Source organism: Acipenser ruthenus, chromosome 3, assembly GCF_902713425.1.
Source record: "Acipenser ruthenus chromosome 3, fAciRut3.2 maternal haplotype, whole genome shotgun sequence".
NCBI classification, from domain to species: Eukaryota; Metazoa; Chordata; class Actinopteri; order Acipenseriformes; family Acipenseridae; genus Acipenser; species Acipenser ruthenus.
Genome location: NC_081191.1, coordinates 70,852,368 through 70,873,080, shown reverse-complemented (window position 1 = coordinate 70,873,080; position 20,713 = coordinate 70,852,368). Strand labels below are relative to the sequence as shown.

The following is a 20,713-nucleotide window of genomic DNA, read 5'->3' as shown; positions in this document are numbered from 1 at the left end:
GACACCACAAAAAGAAGACTAACAAAATCTATTTAACTATTTCCTAATGTCCATCCATAACCTCAAATCGCTCAATAAAAATCCTACAGTCCTACAGATTTAGCTCAAATTGCTAGCTCTGAATCATTTGAGTAACTAGGGAGAGAACGGGTTATGCACACTTCGGCTGAATGACATAAGAGCCAACATTTTAGAATTTACCCACAGAGCACAATTTGGAACCTCTCATAGGACCATCATTGAAATTTAAAAAGCAGTTCAGTAACAGATGACCCCTCCCCCCCACTCCTTCCATTCCTGCCCAGTAATCCCATGCACTTGTCCCAACAGGAAGTCTACCTGGTGAAGGCAGGCGGCCCTCTAGGGCTGAGCATTGTGGGAGGTAGCGATCATGCCAGCCACCCCTTTGGCATCAGTGAGCCAGGTGTATTCATCTCAAAGGTAAAACAGAATCTGTAACTTCAAACAAATGTGTGGTGCAGCAAAAGGGACAGAGAATGTCGATGTGGTTGTTCTATATTATGTGTACTTCATACAAGAAGTACACATAATGTAGAGTTTGTACTTTATTTTAACTGCAATTTAAACAAAAAAAAGTCTCTACTTATCACCCTTTTAATGCTGTGTTTTGAAATGCTGTTGTCATCTCTTGGTTTGACAGAGCTTTAGAAAAAGATTTTTAAAACGTGAGCAAATCTCAGACACAGCTCTGCTGGGAGATTCTTCAACACATGCCTGTTTGCTCCACCACACTTCCATTGGGTTATATATAGAGACGGGCAGGAGAAGGATTGGAGCTATGCCAGGAATTTGACACAAGGTCCTCGGGTGATGAGCTGAATCAACACTTGTTGCATTTTTTTGTCTGATGTCACTAGAACAAGTAATTGCTTGTTCCTCAGGCTTGTGGGGAGTAACCCTTTAAGTGCTCAGTCTCAGCGTTTTGAAAAGTCCAGTGTCACAGTTTAGTTGAATATATTATAATGCTTAAATCATTGGAGCACAGGCAACTCAAGGCAACAAGTTCAGTGACAAAGCTAAAAACATAGTGACTCGTTTTATAATGAATGCAAAATAAATACCAAGTTGTAGATCACTGCTTTTAGAAACACACTGTTAACTTCACTATTGCTAGCTAGTAGTCAAATGTAGAACTGTAAAAACTAGCACTATCATAGGACAATCAAGTTTAATATTTGAAGGTGAACTTTACAAATCCATATTTAACATCAATTGAGGTTCAATGTTACTGAAACAACAGGTAATTGGTGTTCTTGTTGAGATTGTGAGGTTATGAAAGGGTTAAGATCATCTCAATAGGTTGGGTCAGGTGTGTCTGCTCTTGCAAGTTAGTCAGCTCCGAGTGAACTAAACCTCCAAGATCTTCAGCGCATATCAGGTTTCTGTGGACAAATTAAAGGTATTTTCTTGGATTATATATTAATGGTAGCATATGCAGTTTTTAGCATTCCTGAGAAAAAATAAATGACACTGGAGAGCTTCAGGAAATGTTAATGAAAAGGTGAGTTGTGCTGTCTGTGGACTGAGACTGTCGTTAAGCCAACTGCACTGAAATGCACTGGTGTTTTGCTTTGCTAAGAAAGGTATTTGTTGGCCCTTCAATGTACTGTCATAATATATAATACACTGTAATGTTCGTGATACTTGGATACCTGATTTTAAACTGTAGCTGAACATTTTTTTAAATTTGTAAACAAAAAGTTATCGATTTCATCTGCTTGTGGGTTTCATGCCTTACTGCTGGTGTCAGAGCTGCCTGCCGACCTTTGCCTAGCGCTCTTTTAATATAATCAGGTTTGGTGAAACCCGGTGGTCTGGTGAGTAGTTTTGCCCGGGCCAATCTAGTTTCGCCAACGGCTTCTTGGTGAATCCCAAAGTTACCACTTTTTTTCGACACTCTCCCGCATCCAGTCATGCAAATCTAGATTGGCCCAGAACTTGAAAAAGATAACTGGGTGTAACCCGTTTTTTCAATAGTTTTCACTGAATTTCGGGACTAGCCCAGGCGAGTCTAGTTTCGCCCAACACTTCAAAATCGATGCTGGACAAATCTGGTTTTGGTGAAGCCAGTTATTTGGGCAAGTCTAGTTTTGGATTTCTACACTCTCCCTTGCCAGCTTCCAAGTGCGTGCCGGGGTACCTGCCTCGCCTCCACTTCTGACAACAATGTAGCGACGGTGTGCTGAAAAGACACCAGGGTTGGTTTTAATAGAGGTTAAAACCACTCTTTTTATTAGCCCTCTCTCCCAGAAAGTCCAGTCAAAGTCTCACTCCTCCATACGCGCAGGCAAACTCACCACACACAAGAGAGAGAGAGAGAAACAGTGAATCACAGGCAAACTTGCCACACATGCACAAAAGAGAGGGAAATAATATGTTAATTGTTCATGTTCAAATCTTCTTTTGATGTCGTCTTCATTAAAATATAGTTAATGCCCCTGTTATATTTTATAATTGTACACTTTGATTTGATTAGTGCACATTTTTTATATATTATTGACTAGCACTTTGTAATTGATTTATCACTTTCTAGTAGCTTCTCCACTCGGTCCCCTTGCCTTATTGGGTACACAGTAATTTAATTTTTGATCGTATTACGCACCTGCATATAAATAACCCACATCGCTTGTAAACGGGATTGCCATCCTGGGGGTTTGTGTCTGTTTGTCTGTGTCCTTTTGTTTGTGGTTTTGTTCATGCAGGAGTGGGAACACAATTGTAATGTTTGGAACAGAGAGTAACAGTGAAGTAAAATGAGCCTGTGTGGACTTTCCTGACGAGGTATTTGGCTGACGTACAGTATGCCAGTTTGAACATCCAGCCCTGGTGTCCTGCCTTTTCAGCACTGGAAACCCAGCACACCATTGCTGCATTGTTGTCCAGAAGTGGAGGCAAGGCAGGTAACCCGGCATGCACTTGGAAGTTGGCAGGGGAAAGTGTAGAAATGTGAATAATTGGCATAGGCAAAACTAGATTGGCTCACCATCGATGTTGAAGCTTTGGATGAGACTAGACTTGCCCAAATTAATGACATCGGCAAACCAGATTTGCCCAGCATTGAATTATTGAGTTTGAAGCGTTGGACGAAACTAGACTCGCCTAGGCTAGTCCCGAAATTCAGTGAAAACTGTTGAAAAAACTGGTTTCGACCAGTCATCTTTTTCAAGTTCTGGGCCAATCTAGGTTTGCCCGATTTTGGACGCGAGCGAGTGCCAAAAAAAGTGGTAACTTCGGGATTCCCCCAGAAGCCCTTGGCGAAAGTAGATTGGCCCGGGCAAAACTAGACTCGCCAGACCACCAGGTTTCACCCTTAAATTATATTTTATATTTTAACATGCTGCATACTATTTTTTATTTTTTTTAAATGCTACATTTGTAATTGTATAACATGATATATAAACACAATACATAACTTTCGTCTCCTATTTCATTTCGCCTTGACTCAAGTATATAATATAGTCTACATCGTCATAATGTGAAATTATTATTATTATTATTATTATTATTATTATTATTATAATAATAATAAGCATGCTTATAGCTTATTTGTTTGTGACTAATGGGTTTTACTAAATATTTATTGGGTGACATTTGCCCTGACCTAGAATTTCATGTAGTTCAAATTGAGACTGTCTGTCTGTGTGTGGTTGTTTTACAGAAATGGTACATTTGCTCAGGCATGCTGCCATTATGTCCAAGTTTAAACCACCTCCAAGGAAGGTTCAAATTGAATCCACCTTTCACATTTAAACCTGGATTAAAGTTAGTGGTGCACTGTGATTATGTTTTAGTCTTGGATTAAGAAATGTTTAACCTTGGATTCATTTTAAACAATGATTAAATATAAAACCTGGTTTAGTTTTGTGCAACATGATTGAAATATAATCCTTGATTTAATATGGGTTAGTGATTAATCCACATTGGTGCAATCGACCCTGTAACTCCCAATATTGAGTTAGGAGATGTTGCCCAGATATGGTATGATATGATGTGCCAGTCTAAATTGGCCTTTCAACACAAGATTATGGAAATGTATTGTATAATTGTTTTAAATGTTTTGCCGTGTTTCAACTTAAATGTATGTATGTATGTATGTATGTGTATGTATGTATGTATTTCTAAACTTGAATCCAGATTAGACTGACTTTACTCTGGTAATGGTTTATTTAGTACAGTACTGTGGTATGGAGAGTCCTTGGCAATTGTTTTAAGGTCATCAGAATCTAGGTATTGGTTTCTGACTGGCTTCTATATCTTTGGTGAAATTTCAAGACATCATAGGTCAGGTAAAAGTAGGTTTGTGAAGAAATCTTTTTTTTTTTTTTTTTCTTCAAAGTGATAAAGTATCGGTCAACATAGTTTCTTCTTGTGAGTGTTGGTTGAAAGATTACATAGTTTTTAACTTGCTTCCACTGACCAGAAAAGCAGCATGTTGTTTTTTGTCTAACAGCTCTCCTACCCTCCCTTCCTCTCTCCCTTTGTGTCTGTGTGCAGGTGATCCCTCAGGGGCTGGCTGCTCTGAGTGGGCTGCAGGTGGGTGACAGGATCCTAGAGGTGAACGACATCGACCTGCGCCACGCCACACACCAGGAGGCCGTCAGGGCGCTGCTCTCAAACAAGCAGGAGATCCGCATGCTGGTGCGCAGGGACCCTCCACCGCCGGGCATGCAGGTGATGCACAGTGCACTTGAAATTACTGGACAAGTACAATAGCACAGGCATTGAGAGCACTTTACTATTCAAACGTAAGAAGCAAAGGGCACTAAGACAATTCGTTGATCAATAAATGTTTAACTGAGGCTTATAAACTAAAATCCATAGCGATCAAAAATTGATTAATTTTTGCATAACTACTGAAAATCCACTTTAGAAATACCTGTGTGATCTACTGTAGGTGACCTTCATCTAGCAATAATCACCAGTGCATCCAACTGTTTAAGCTTTAAGCGATTTAACTACAGGGCACATCGTGTGTGCAAGGCAGCAGTAGTCTTCTGAGTGGATAAAATAGGGTCTTATACTGGTGACTGTTTTCAAGTACACTCAATGCAACTGCATAGTTCTAGCTTTTATATGACAATAGTTCGAATAAGTACAATATAGTGTTGCATGTCCCCATGTGTTGCTACAACTGTTTAAATAACATACCTGTCATTTATTTTCATTGTTAACATCCTGACAACTTTTTACACTTAACTTTAAAGTCTGTTTTACAAAATGTCTGCTCTAGTGCACTGATAGTGTAAGGATTATTGCCCACATTGTCAAACAGCTAACACAGCAGTAACGATCTATGATGTGGTATGGAACAGAAAAGCCAGAGCACTTACTTTTTTTTATTTTTTTTTATTCGTTGTTCCTCCAGTGATTTAAAGGACAGGTCTCAAACCCCAGTGCACTATAGTGGACATTTTTAAAAGAGTTTTGAAACAGATTTTAAAATTAAGTGTAAAACGTTGTCAGGATGGTAGCAATGAAAAGAACAGTTACAGGTACGTTATTTAAACAGTTGTAGCAACACGTGGGGAAGTATAACCCCACTACTTATGCTTAAGGTTCTGGCTTTTAATAGTTATTAAAAAAAAAAGTCAGGCAAGTGCAGCTTCCACTGTTTGACCAACCCAATCAGTTATCCGGCTCGGTGTAAGGCTGCTATTGCTATGCTTTCAATGTTTCTTTATCCAAACAACTTGTATTGTTTTATTGCAGGATAACAGGATTTGGAATCCTGGTGAAAGTCAATAGCAGGGAAATTCCACTATAATATAAGATATAACCAAGTGCTTTCATACCCTTCAAATAAGTTTTAGTTAAAATAAAAGTACACAGTAATTCCTATCAATTAACATGCTCAGGAATCTTCTCATCTTTTTCTATAATCTTTTTTTTTTTTCCATCTTTGATTCTTTTTCAGTAGTCCGTATAATGTTGAAAGCTTTGCAATCATTGGACCAGACAATTACCTTATAATTGTTTTGCTTCTCTTTTGATTCTGCCAGTCCTTTAGCCTCTACTCTGTGGTTTTGTACATTATGAATGTCTTGTTTCTCTCTGGTTGACAGGACATTTCAATTGAGAAGCTCCCGGGGGAGAAGCTGGGGATCAGTATCCGAGGCGGAGCCAAGGGCCACGCTGGGAACCCCTTTGACCCTTCTGACGAGGGCATCTTCATTTCCAAGGTACCGCGTCTCACTGGAATACACACCACCTGCTCTGCCGCTTTTGTTATGCAGGAGGATGGTTCATAAGTGTTGTTTTTTTTTTGTTTGTTTAGTTTTTCTTGTTTTTTTTTAATCAGGCCTAAATGTCCCCCCTATGGGCCCCCTCCTTAGTAAATATATTAAATTGGCAATTGTCTACAGTGGAAAATTGGGCTGCCTGAGTTTTTCTAAAAGTAGAGAAATGCTGCTTTTAAGAGAACAGTTGAGAGGTGAGGTGACCACCATGTTCTGTTCATTAGATTGGAAAAGAAATGCAATGCTTGCTCCAGCTATTCCCCTGACGCTGTGGGTGCTTACCCCTGCAGGTGAGCTCGAGCGGCGCGGCGGCCCGGGACGGCAGGCTCAAAGTGGGGATGCGCATCCTGGAGGTGAACAACCACAGCCTGCTGGGAATGACTCACACTGAGGCAGTGCGCATCCTGCGGAGCATCGGAGACACGCTGGCTGTGCTGGTGTGTGACGGCTTCGACCCCAAAGACGCTGGTGTCATCGATGTGAGCCCTGGGGCCAGACACGCACACATATTACTTTCTTTATGGTTAATTCCTGATCGTGGACATAGCAGCTTCAAAATACAGCTTCAATCATGTTTGCAATCATTCTGAGAGGTTCTAATTACTAATTTATTGTTTTTTACTTTTGAATGTATTCCATGTTGAAGTGCTTTTACCTGAGTTGAGGAGGTGCTCTGTTCTAGTTGTCTGTCATGGACATATAACATAGGCCGGATCACCAAATGTCATCAAGAGTAATAGGAAACACTCAGAATTATGGTAAACATCATTTGAAGGTACTTATTCTTTAAGTAATGTATATTTTGGAAACTGAAGCAATGTTTTCTTCCAGCTGGCTTTCATTACAGCTGTCAATAGAATGGCATCAGGAAGCTTGCTGTACTATTATATTGATTTCTGGTCCCCTGTTAGCAGCATGAGAACTAAGGGATGTGACACACATTGGTACTCGGTCACAGAACCAGCAGAAATATGTGACTATTTAACAAAGTGCAGGAAATCGAGGCTAACCATCACAGTATGTACAGTTTCCAGGCATTCCACTATATTTGACTTCAACAGTGTTTGACTATTGAGTAGCCAGACTTGTAGTCACTCTCTCTCTCTCACACACACACACACACACACACACACACACACACACACACACACACACACACAGTGTTTGTATCTCCTTGTCTCTGATCTGTGTTTTTTTGTGTTCCCCCAGGCGTCCCCTGGTGTCATCGCTAACCCCTTTGCCACTGGAATTGGTCGGAAGAACAGCATGGAAAGTATCTCCTCCATCGACAGGGACCTCAGCCCAGAGGAAATGGAGACCATACAGAAGGTGAGGATGCAGCGTTCAAATAGAAATGAACAATTCAAAGGATCTCAAGTATTGTTTCAAAATGAGGGGAAAAATGACCACCTTTTATTGAATCGGTTGTGTTGTGTGTGTTTTCTTCCAACTAGGAAATGGAGATGGTGCGAGAGTCTACGCAGTGGGAGAAAGAGGAGTTGGAGAAAGTGGTGAGGGAAAGAAACCCACCTTCCATTTCCCATGCATGGGGGTATATTCACAAACAGGCTGCAACGCTACAGTATGAAGCCTTTTCTAAAAGATACTCCTGACAGTCCTTAACATGCTCTCTTACCAACAGATAACATTCAATTTCTTAAGGGCTCTTCCTGGTTGCCCCTTTTATATATGTGGTACAAGGTAATTAAAAGCTAGATTTGTGCCTCAAGACTGTGTGTCGAGGTGTGCTACAATGCTCAAAATGTCAAACTGAACCTTTGTTGTATTTTGACCAACTTCTCAAAGCGTTGAACTGGTCCAAAGGCCAGAATATTGGACTAGTATAAGCCTTGGTATGCATCTTTGTGAAATATACCCTTTACTGTGTCATTACATGCCATCTACATCCAGAAAATATCCTGCAACAGCAGTGCATTCTCAGTTATCACTACGCACTAAACATCTCAAAGGTCCCCCCTCTCTCACACACACACACACAAAATCACAGTTTATGTTGATCTGAATTGTGTACTTTTTCTAGGATGTATTTTTTAAAATACATTTGGTTTAGTTTTGCTTTTAAATTGTTTGTTCATGGATGGCTGTTTAACAAAGTTAACAGGCCTTTCTGGTGTTTACCAACACATGATCTTTAAGGCTCTAAGTTGCAGTGTCCTAATGATACAAGCCCTACGATTCATTTCTCATCTGTTTGCTGTCTGATTTGTGAGTAGATAGAGGGACAGTAAACCGTGTCCTGTCTCAAGCACCCTCACTATTTACCTTCTAATCTCCAAATCAAAAATTGGTCATGCAATATTGATTTTAGCCTGCAGGTGGCAGCAATAATATATGGTGTCATATAACACTGTGTAACAATTTTTTTCATTTTTTTTGGTTCCTGGGTAGTAAGTGTTATTTCCTAATTGCTTATGCCTCAAAAGTATAGAAAATGGCTATTATTCCCCACAAACTTTGCTTTTGTGACCAGGACAGTGATATTTTGAAATTTACCTATTTTCCAGAACATTCCAGATTAGATTCAGTGCTGAGTAAACTTGGAGTAACTTCTAGAACTTTCCAGTAATATAAATAGTAGTATAAATACAGGGGCCTTAAGCCCACCAGTTCAGTTTAGTTCCAGCTGCCTAAGTGGATACATATCTGCATTTTTCTGAGATGGCATCAAGGTCATAGGAGACTTCAAAGTGGTGGCATTCCTGATGGGTCTCCAAGGCGGTTTTACCAAGTTTCCCTGCTATCTTTGCCTTTGGGACAGCAGGGACACCAAGGTGCACTACCACAGGCAGGACTGGCCACAGCGGACCGAGTTCTGTGTGGGGAGGAACAACGTCAAGTGGGAGCCACTGGTGGACCCCCGGAAGGTGCTGATGCCACCACTGCACATCACATTGGGCCTTATGAAACAATTTGTCAGAGCTCTAGATAAGGAGTCGGCAGCCTTCAAGTACCTTCAAGACTTCTTCCCTAAGCTGTCTGAGGCAAAGGTCAAAGCCGGTGTCTTCGTCGGACCACAGATAAAGAAGATCCTGGAGTGCAATGAATTCCCCAAGAAGCTCACTAGTAAGGAGAAAGCGGCTTGGAACAGCTTTGTCGCAGTGGTTCGGGGCTTCCTGGGCAATCACAAGGCCGAAAACTATGTGGAGCTGGTTGAGACTCTGGTGAAGAACTACGGCACAATGGGCTGTAGGATGTCCCTCAAAGTCCATATTCTTGATGCTCATCTTGATAAATTCAAGGAGAACATGGGAGCGTACTCGGAGGAGCAAGGCGAGCGCTTCCACCAGGATATACTGGACTTTGAACGCCGCTACCAAGGACAGTATAACGAGAACATGATGGGAGACTACATTTGGGGGCTGATTCGTGAAAGTGATTTACAGTATAATCGTAAATCTCGAAAAACTACTCGCTTCTAAATCTTTTGTAGTCATTTTTGTATTACTTTAGTATAAATACATGTTAATTTGGATTTATATGTTGTTTTTTTCTGACTTTATGTGAACGAAAAGTCACAAATTCGCCCGTTTTCTCATTGGAAATAGGTAAATTTCAAAATATCACTGTCCTGGTCACAAAAGCAAAGTTTGTGGGGAATAATAGCCATTTTCTATACTTTTGAGGCATAAGCAATTAGGAAATAACACTTACTACCCAGGAACAAAAATTGTGTTACATAGTGTAATTAGGGCTTCTGATTTTCAGTTTTAAAAAAACAAAAAAAAACCACGATTTTACATAACTCAAATAGCTAAAAATAAGCACAGAAAAATGAAATAAATAAATGAAAAACAGAAGCCCTAAATATAATTCAAATATCATTTATTCTGAAAAATCAATGTAACGATCAATACGATAACAGAATGGTTTGTGAATGTGAAACACTCTTTATTCGGATACTCAAACTATTGGCATAAATGTAAATGATTTACTGTTTTGAGTGGTGATACACTCAGTCTCCCTTCTATCTGTGTGCACTCCTGCTTTTGTAAAATTGATCTGTGAAAAAGCGCATTCTTTAATATTTGATTTCATCATCCTAGTTCATCTTGTCCATTTTAACTACGACTGCCATGTTCATTCTCATTGGTTATAGAACAGACGGAAGCATGTGGTGTTTTAACCCATTAACAGCCATGTGCGCTTCTTTCAACCTCCATCATCTTTCTAATACAATCAATGAGTGTGGATCTTAGCTTGCTGGGTAAACTCTGGGAAGTGTCAAGTAAAACACAGATCTTATAATGTGGTTCCAGTCTTTAGTAAGACCAATTCTTTGTTACCACTTATCTAAGGGTAGGTTTCAGTGCAAGCACATACTGTAAGCACGTCCTATAAAAGTGAAAGTTCTGGCTGTATTTTCAGACAATTTAGCATGCATGACGTTGACTCAGCTTAAAACATCTGTAGCTAGGCCTATAGCTTGACTTATCATTTATTTTGCCTGTTAAAAATAAAACTAAATCTAGAAAAAAAAGTTGTGGTTGTGTTTTACAAAAAGACAAATGGGTGTTTTGGGGCTCTCCGCATCCGTACACAGAACCCCAGCTCCAGAGCCATCGCATTGTGAGTGAGACATGTCTCTATTATGTCAGTAAGTAAAGTCTCAGGACTGAATTGGTTGGATGAAGCAAAGCAGTACTGCTGACCCTATCCTTCCTAACCTTCGCTTACCCACACCTGGCATGGCATGTTCCTTCAAATTTCTTTAAATTATTGATTTATAATCTCTTGCACATCTTTCCCTGTAAGAGAGATCCACATTGCTGAAGTCTAGCTGCAGTATATTCCTTCTTTCTCCTGTCCCATACCTGTCTCCTGTATTCACTTATTGCTGATGAATCTAACAAGCTCTTTGTAACAGAATGGCTTTCCCTTTTCTTTCTTTCCCTCATAAACATCTCCCCTGTCCCCCTGGCTGCCTCTCCTGTGTTTTCGGTGCTTTCCCTCCCCTCCCTGGCCCTCACTCTGTGTCTTCCTGAAGGAGCAAATGCGCAGGGAGCTTGAGGAGGCTAACCGTCTGCTGGAGGAGGAGGCTGAGGTGAGGAGCTCCTGTCTACCTCCCTGAGGCTCTGCTGGGAACACTGCTCTGCTCTGCTCTGCTCTGAGGCTTCATAGACTCTGCTTTCCTGGCTTGATGCAACTTTTGTTTAACTCTCCACTCACTATTATTATTATTATTATTATTATTATTATTATTATTATTATTATTATTATTATTATTACTACTACTACTACTGCTACTGATCTAATAAGGGAATGTCTTAACAATACAAGATCTAACTCCTCAATATAGTTGTTTGTTTAAAAAAAAAAAACTAATGCTGATGCTACCAACTACAAACTATACAAATAGTGGTGGTGGTAAGATTATTGTATTTGAAAAAAAATATACATAAAATACAATCCTTAAAACGGACACACTTTCTGAACAAAATTACATTGTAATTTGCAAGCAATTAAATGTGTCAACGCATATCTCTTTGAATCCCCAAGTACCATTTGAAATGTACTTTAAGTAAAATTTTAATGCAGTAAGAATGCAGTAAGTTAAGAATTCAATGTTGGTCTCTTGCAGTTTTTCCATATACTTCTAGTGCTTGTAAAAGGTGAAGGACAGTGACTCTGGCTACAGCCAGACTTGGTTCAGTATCTGTTAGTCATTGAGCCCTTATCTCTGAGGCACCCCTTCCATTCCCTCCTGGCCTCCCAGAGCAGATACAACCGTTTGTGCCAAAGAGAGTGGTGGTTTTATTATGTGAATTGCCTTACGCTGAAGTCAAACCTCAGGTTTTCATTTCACTTGTGGCCAGATTTAAACCAAGGCAACTGTGGCAACAAGCCTTTTTTTAAACAGTTTCCTGAAAAAACCATCCAGCACTCAATGGGAGTACTGTCGTCCAGCTGCCATTAGAATCTAGGTATCCTGTGCTGGTAGATGGAGTTGGCTTGTGTTCTACCCAACAGTACTGTGCCCATAGAGTAAACCCCAGATTTTCTGTACCTATAGTAGGAGTGCTACCAGAACTGTGTCCCTTTCACTCTCTGGGTCTGTTGGAGGCTCAGGCGGTCGTACAGTAGGCCCCCTTCATTCCTGCGACGCACGATACCTTGGACATGTTCCCCTCGCTCACTGTCTGGTTGTGTGTTTTCCCAGAGTTTCAGCGCAGGGCCTCTAAAACTGGACTACAAGACTCTTGCAGCCCTTCCCAACACCAGTCTACAGAAAGTCAGCAGGGTAAGTGCTTCTAGTTTTATACCAGTGTACCGAACAGCTGCGAGCACAAACTAAGCAATTTATGACCAGAGTTACATGTGACTGATCATGTGACCCTGAGTTGTGCTAATATGGTAACGGCTCATTTACTGACCACTGATCAGTTGAACTGAAGCCAATTGGTGCAAGCACATTTGATTTGGTCTTGCAATTAAGTAGCTTAAATGGTAGGTATGGAACTGTAGATGTATGTGTCCCAGTAATGAACCCGGAAAGAACCAGTTCATTCCTATTACAAGAACAGAGTTTCTTGCCTCGTCTGATGAACTCCACACAGAGTGAATTCCTTGTCTCTATTTTGCTTGGGTCAGGAGGACAAACAGATCTCGAACCCAGAGGTCATTGCAATGTAGTCCTTTTTGGTGCCAAAGTTGGTATCCTTCCACCATAAAACCCTGTTCCAGATGAGCATTGTTACAGGCCTCCTTCTAGACTTTTTTTTTTTTATTAGTGTTATTTGTGGCATCCTAATATTTAACCTTCCCACCCTCTTGTATACATGCTTTGGTATAGTTCACTGTGGAGTTCATCAGACGAGGCAAGAAGACGAAGATTACCTGTAATCTGGTTTCTTCATAGGATGATGGACTCCACACACCCATATCCCACCCTGCTTTTCCCCTTTTTGTCTGTCTTATTTTTTTTTTAATTTGGACAACAATGCTGATCTAGAATGGGTTTTATGGGGGAAGGATACCAACATTAGCACCAAAAAGGACTATATTGCAATGATCTCTGGGTTAGAGTTCGGTTTGTTCTGTCCCAAGCAAAATGGAGACCAGCAGTTCATCATCCTGCGAAGAAACCATATTACAGGTAATCTTCGTCTTCAGGAAATTTCAATGCATTGCCTTTGGTTTCAGAAAAGTGCAACTTCATAAGGACTTGGTATGTTAAAGGGATAGTCAACTATGTGTCTGGGATACAATACAAATACATAGAGAATCTAAACAGACAAGATGAAAAATGTCTTGTGATAAGAGAACGTGTGGAGTGGAATGCTCGTGCCCAGTGTCAGTCATTCAGCTCCAGAGTGCAGTGTGACCAAAAGCTGGCTGACGTTATGAGTGAAGGGGTAATGAAGTGTTATAAAAACATGAATTATAAGGGTGTTGGTAGGATGACCAGTTTGAGGAAGCACTCTCCGTGTTTTAAATGAAATTTGTACTTTAGGATCTGTGGCTGGTTTCAGAACAAAATCTTGGATACATTTCCATGATCTAAGATACATTTTAAGTATGTTGAGTTGATACTGGCAACATCCTTAACCTCAAGAAACATCCAAGTGGAAAACGAAGGAGAAATGTAACTAGAGGTTTTTAATGTAACTGGCCATGGAGCAAAGACTTAATCGACTATTTAAAAATGGACTGGACATGTGAGAGCCATGATTGTCTGTCCCTATGCTATTATTTCAATCCTTCGAACTGCAGTTTTACACCTTACTATTCATCTGGCAACCTCCCCAAGCAATGGCAAAATACAGATGTCCAACTCCAAATATCTTAGACAGTGAAATGTGCTTTGTGGAATACCTCTGTGTTGTTGAGCACTGCTGTGTTTATCCTGAGTAATTAATAGATGTATTTTATAGTCTTAACTTGCTATACATTCAAATGTGATTTTCTGTACTGTAGCAGGAATCTATTGACAATTAATGTTCTAGAAATAGAGCACAACCTGGCTGAACTCTGATCACTTGAAAGAGCCTCTCTTTCTGTGCACTTTTAACAAGAAAGCCTGACTGTGGATCAGTCACAAGGTCACTCTCGGTGCATAGTGTGACCCTGCTCAGCTCCCCCTCCCCACCCCGGTCAGTTGCTACAAACATGTAAGTTGTCTGATTTTAGAATAGCTTTTAGAATGTTGTTTTATTTAGGTTTAAGAAGAAAAAAATGCTTTCAACAGTTGTATCAGTCTAGACAGGTCCAGAACGACATTCTGCGTCCCACTCCCAATCATGCTTGTGTGAGGGCTTCTCCTAAAATTCTGAAGGTACAAGAAAAGAAAAGAAAATATATATATATATATATATATATATATATATATATATATATATATATATATATATATATATATATATATATATATATATATAGTAAAAGGTTTTCAAGATATATATATGGCGGAAAGTGGTTTGGTGATTCATAAACTGTCTGCTCTTTTTTTAGTTTTTTTTTTCATTCCAGTTAATAAGAAAACATCTCTAGCGAGGCCTTATCTTTACAGTATGTACATAATAATAATAATAATAATAATAATAATAAAAATATATATATAAAAAAATGTCTGACACCAACTAAGTTTAAACAAGCATGGGAGGCAATTCTTTGAAAGAATATAAGTCGACTTGTAGGAAGAGGGACACATATCTGGAATATTTTCTTTGTGGGGGCAGTCCCTTGTGTCAGAGGGGCCCCAAAGACAGGCAGCAGGAATGCGAGTGCTGAGCTGTCCTGGAATGGGAAATGCCAGTTACAGGTTTGTATGAGCGTGCTCTCTTGTGTGTGTGTGTGTGTGTGACATGGCAGGCAGAGGAATTTCAGCCCAGTAGACTCAGATGCACTCTGCACCTGCCCAGAGCCATCAGTATCTGAGTAATCTGGCAGGAGTAGGCTAGGGAGGAGGACATCATGAAGATGATCAGCTCCCTCAATGCAGAATTCCTGCAAGTCTCTACTATCATTCTAGCTGTTTGTGTTTGTGTGTTCATTGGTTGTAGCAACAAGGATGCTTTCTTTTACTATACTCGAAGCATTTAGTGCAATACAAATACATTCTAAACTATGACAAACGTGTTGTGATGTAACCTGAAACAAGACTAAAACATGGGGGTGTATACTTGTGCTAAAAATCTCAAATTTATATTGGTTTCAAATATAGTACATTTTATATCACATGTAGTACAAGAACATGTCCTTTAGTAACTGTGTTTGCAAAGACAAATTTGCTGGAAGGCCAAATCGGGCCTGATTATCGCATGCCAGTAAACATGTGGAGTAGTATTTATTTTCATTTTTAATGACTGTAAATCATTTTAATCGTTTGACCAGTAAATGCTCTCTGCATTAGTTCAGCAACCTCGGTTACACTAGATTTGATGCTATGAAGTTTAGCTCTCGTGCCTGTGGCTGGGATGATCTGATTTGTGAGTTCAATCCCTTTTTACATACTTTGTTTGTTCTGTTTTTTCGTCTGCATTGTAAAGCAAAGTGAAAGGCAGGAAAAGCTAGCGTGTTGAAAACAGATAAGAAAACTTTAATCCAAAAGACAGGGAATCGAAAACCTGTAGAATTAGAAAAATGTCAGTATTTTTGAAAAAAATGTGGGATTTTAAGGAGGTGTGAACAACAGACATCTAACAAACACCAGATCGTTTTCTGTTGGTAGTTTGTAATAAGTAGGGGAAAATATGCCATTGATGAAGTTTAATGATTACTGGCTGGCTGGGTGATTCAGTGCCTGTGTGGGGAGGAGAGTGGTGGTCAGGAATCCAGGCTGGGTGTTCTTGTACAGCTGACACCCCAGCAGTCAGTTTATTTTTAACTCTTGCCGGGAGCCTTTGGGGGGCTGTGCCTGAAGCAGAGGGTAGCAGTGCAGTGCAGCGTCTCAGCACCTTGTTGCTGTGTGCGAGACAGAAAGCAGAGAGGTGTGCGTGGACACAGTTTGTTCGTGTTTTTATTTCGCAGTAAGTTGTTTACTCAGGTTGCTTTTTCTAAGCGTGGCTGCTGTATTTTGGGATTGATGCATGACAGGTCTTTTCCTTTTCTTTCTTTCTGTTCATTAATTTAAAATGTTCTTTTGTCAGTTATTTTTGAATCCTGTATTTTGCATCCTGTCCCTTTTTCTTCTCTCTCTCTCCATGTGTTTGCGTTTTAGTGTAATAGTTTATAAAGTGAAAATATTTGTCTGCCAATTCCATAACATTTGATGAATACGGCTGACAAAGTGATTCCTAGCTAAGTTGATGTTTGTCTGAACCAGTGTACATAGCACAGTGCTCACAGACAGCCTTATCTGAGACTTGAAATACTTTCTACAGTGCTCTGGACTTTCTAGATATAAAACAAAGTAACTAATTGTGTGGTTCAAGCAGTTTGACACCCCTTATTAAAGTTTACCATAGTAAAAGCCTAGCAAAGTGTAATAAAGCATGGTAAAGCTTTTGTAAGCACTGTAAAGAATAAAGAGGTATGTTGAAGCATTTTAATAAAACTGGCAAACCAGGGTAAACTATGGTAAATGCATAGTATAACCATTGGAGACGCATGGTGAAAGTGCAGAAATACTGCTGTGAGCTTTTATAAGGGACTGCCCTTTCAAATATATTTCAAAGAGCTTGTATACTCTACTGCTACGTTATAAAGCCTAAAATACTCCAAGCTAGTCTGACAGAGGTCCTTATTGTTTAAGCCTAGGACACAACAGAGACCGAGAGCCTTCGTGCTGTGTGGATACTTTTTTTTTCTTTTTTTTTTTTTTTCTTCATTCTAAGCACAACTGGTTTACAAAACGCTGTACTGGTACTGGGTATCCAGCAGTCAAGTTAATGCAAACTTGGGTAGGAGATAGTAGCCGTGCTGTTTTTTTTTTTTTTTTTATGCAATTTCTTTCGTTCCTGCGTAACTACGCTGGAATATTGCTCGTAATACATCTGTTGTGTGATTTATTTGTATGAGGGATGCGAGCCTCTTGAGATCGAAGCTGTATTTCATGCGCAGGCTGTCACATTGTTGGTCTTGGCCGGCTCCCACCGGGTAAGGCTAGTCACACCTTACACCAGTAAGGTTAGTGCCAGCATGTGAGACTGATCTTCATGGGACCACCCAGCTGCCTTGCCATTTCTTCCACCTGTCAGCTCCCTGCTTTGGGAGCTCTAGCTGGTTTTATTCTGGATTCTTAAATCGCTCCAGCAGCATGGCTTTTATGGTCCCTTCAGTAGTCGAACATTTCTTTTCTTTTCTGCTGCAGATATATGTGATTTAATTATATTAAAAAAACACAAGTATGCACTGAAGATGATCAATAAGTCACAGGACAAAGACATCGGAAACTGACTACGCAAGGTGTTCAGAATGGTTCCCTTCACCAAGAAAACAGCAACGTAAAAAAAAAAAAAGGTGCCTTTGCCTTAGCCTAAGTAGCGTGGTGCCGAAAAATAGTGTTATACGTCCCCACGTGTTGCTACAACTGTTTTAAAATAACGTACCTGTAGTTTTTCTATTCATTGTTAACATCCTGACAACTTTTTACACTTATAACTTTAAACTCTGTTTCAAAGCTATTTTCAAAATGGGCTCTCTAGTGCACTGGGGTTTGAGATCTGTCCTCTAAATTACTGAATGTCATGGATCGTTATTGCTGTGTTACATGTGGGGACGCGTAACGCAATATATTTTTCGGAACCCCGCTACTTCCTGTTTTAATGCTGTGACTTATTTATCACCCTGTATATGTCAGACTGGACTACCACTTTCTCATTTAGAAGAGCACAGTGGGCTCCATCTTGTGAAATGGGGGGAACCTGATCCAGTACTCGGTATTCTTGCCTTCTGTTTGTTTTGTTTTTTTCATTTTACTCAGTTTCCTTTTTTCCTTTTCTGCCTTTTCCATCTTTCCTTTCTGTATTACTCCCTGACTCTGATTCTGTCTCTATAACCATTTATTGCTTTTCCTCAGCTTTATCCTTGTGGTACGCATTCTGTCACAATGGAGGCACCCAAACCAGCCAACAACTCTTCTCTAGACCCACTCGTGTTTAGAAATGGGGAGCTCACTGGACAGGGGCAGGGGGACTCCAGGAGGAGTCTGTTTCAAACTGACTCTCGAATCCTGAACCCAGCAGCCCTGCCTGTTGGCATCCCATGCCAGAACACAGTCGTGGAAGCCAAGCCAGTCCAGAATACACCAGAGCATCCGGTCACGTTTGCTACTAAAAAGACTGCGGTTTCCCACAATCCCATGCAAGAGTCACCCCCCATAGTGAAACATGAAGTCCCTCCCGAAGAGGAAGAAAGCCTGGTGGACTCGCAGCCCATTTCCTTCAGCAATAACCCCTTTCTCATAGCCAATCAGAAGGGGAAAGGCAAGCCCGCCGAAGCTCAGATTCTTTCAGGACCGCCAGTCGGCTATGGAAAGAGGGGCCTGTTGCAGACGAGCCTATACTCCAAGGCAAGATGTCACTGAGTGTGTACTCTGTGTGAATTGCTGTTGGCATGCGTTACCCCCCTACCCTACAAAAAAAATGTAATAGTAAACCACCGCTGCCCTTTCACTAAAGCATTTGGCATGGTGTGTTTAAGTGCTTTACATTGGTGATTCATTTCTTATAGTAATCCAAACTCTGTATTTTGTTTGCTTTTTTGCAGAGAATTGGCTTGTACTGCTTGTGTATCTTTCTCCCAATAATGCACAAACCTGTTAGTTCATGAGAACTGCCCTGCAGTTTTGCTTTTTGTGTTCTGTGTGTGAAAAAAGGAAATTTCAGTCTGGGAAAATGTAAAACAGTATGAATCTTGGAATTGTGTCAGTGTTTTATCCTGCTCAATATAAATGGTTTCAATGTGATGAAAACATTGTTTATGGAAAGTGCACTGTGGAACATTGCATGGATGGGATTGAAATTCAATATCCATAGCAGTTTTTATTCAGAGCCAGCTTGCAGAGATAAGCTCAGGTCTAATTAAAAACTTAATGTATTCACTGTCCAGGCCAGCTTAAAAAATCTGCCTGAAGCAGCAGACTTGTCAAAGGTTACTTCGACTTCTGATCACATCTTGAAGTTATGAATGCATCTGTGACATGAGTGATTGATTTATTTTTCCCCTTTAATTGCTTAACCCCCACCCCCCTTCCCCGCCTGGAAATTTGAGATTCCCTTTAGTTACACATTTAACAATGGCCTGCATGGAGTTAAGAGCTGGTAATGTTTTGAATGTGTGTGTCATACTGGAGGCAAGGCTTTGTGTGCAGTTTTACTAATGGGTAAAGAACTGTACAGTAATTGAAGCATAGGTGACTAACATAGACCTGTTTTGGAAATTTGAACCTGGTTTTAGTTTTTGAATGGTGAAATATCATTTTGTACAATGTGGCCAGCTTCTTGTGATTGCGAGCAGTTCTTTAGCAATAAAACCATGGTCTTATTTAAGCTGTTTAGCTGAGTTTGTTTAGGTTGAAACAGACAAATGTTAATTAAAAAAAAAAAAAAAAAAAAAATACTAATCCTTGTCTAAGAATGGAGCCGTTTGATTGGCTGAGAGGGTCTTTACGGTTTCTAGTATCAAGTGCCATGTTAGAGGAGCTGTCCTGGGAATAGAAACGTATAGTAATCTCACAGCTCTCTGGGTTGGTGATCTCACAGCTCTCTGGGTTGGTGATCTCACAGCTCTCTGGGTTGGTGATCTCACAGCTCTCTGGGTTGGTGATCTCGCAGCTCTCTGGGTTGGTGATCTCGCAGATCTCTGGGTTGGTGATCTCGCAGCTCTCTGGGCTGCTGTCGGGGTTCCCAAAGAGGTTGCTCTTCAGCAGTTAAACATGGGGACCCAGCCTCTTTGAAACCAAACATGCATGATTCCTGTAAGTAAAAATGATACCCTTACTATACATTGTAATCCTGAATGCCTCAATATCCTAAAAAACAAGTTTTGGTGACGTTTTGATAAGTTTAATTTCTCTCACAGTATTTACAGTAAATTGTAGCTAACAAAACAATTCCAGTTCTGCGCATCCATTAGCTACATAAGTCTCAAATGTGCAGTTTTGAGAGAAACACATGTTAAAGCATCATGGTTCAGTATCTGCTACTACTTTAGGTTGAAGAAAGTTCTCAATGTCTCCTTATTCTTGGGATATCTGTTACATTTGCACTTCCTGGGTCATTTCTGCTCAGTCACTACCCAGCTCTTATTGAAAAACAGTCTCGATCCAGATCTGCTCAGAATCCAGAACTGTTTTGGAGAGAGTGGTTTGCGTCCCAGTATACAGTGTATGATGGTTTTGTTTCTTGGTTCTGTTTCCCTGCTACACTGATCTAAAAGACCTGTCTTGTGACGCTGAACTGGTAATTTTATTCACTGTAATTGTATGTGTATTAAGCAATTGTGCAATAGTAGGAATTAATGTAACCTGTTTAAAAAGTTTGACTGGTGCCCAATGT

General features: G+C 40.2%; 1 protein-coding gene across 19 annotated transcripts in view; it reads left to right on the top strand.

Annotated features, from left to right (window-relative positions):
- scrib (scribble planar cell polarity protein) overlaps positions 1 to 20,713 on the top strand; it is a 143,077-nt gene that overhangs the window by 95,761 nt on the left and 26,603 nt on the right. For 14 of the 19 annotated variants that reach the window (XM_059016003.1, XM_059015975.1, XM_033993073.3 and 11 more), the window contains 9 exons: positions 331 to 441; positions 4,516 to 4,692; positions 6,084 to 6,200; positions 6,548 to 6,736; positions 7,467 to 7,586; positions 7,712 to 7,768; positions 11,263 to 11,319; positions 12,436 to 12,516; positions 18,235 to 18,726. In XM_059016003.1, coding sequence (XP_058871986.1) covers positions 331 to 441; positions 4,516 to 4,692; positions 6,084 to 6,200; positions 6,548 to 6,736; positions 7,467 to 7,586; positions 7,712 to 7,768; positions 11,263 to 11,319; positions 12,436 to 12,516; positions 18,235 to 18,726 — 1,401 coding nt within the window. The remainder of the gene's footprint in view (positions 1 to 330; positions 442 to 4,515; positions 4,693 to 6,083; positions 6,201 to 6,547; positions 6,737 to 7,466; positions 7,587 to 7,711; positions 7,769 to 11,262; positions 11,320 to 12,435; positions 12,517 to 18,234; positions 18,727 to 20,713) is intronic. The other 5 variants (XM_033993074.3, XM_033993078.3, XM_059016055.1 and 2 more) reach the window with 3 other exon arrangements.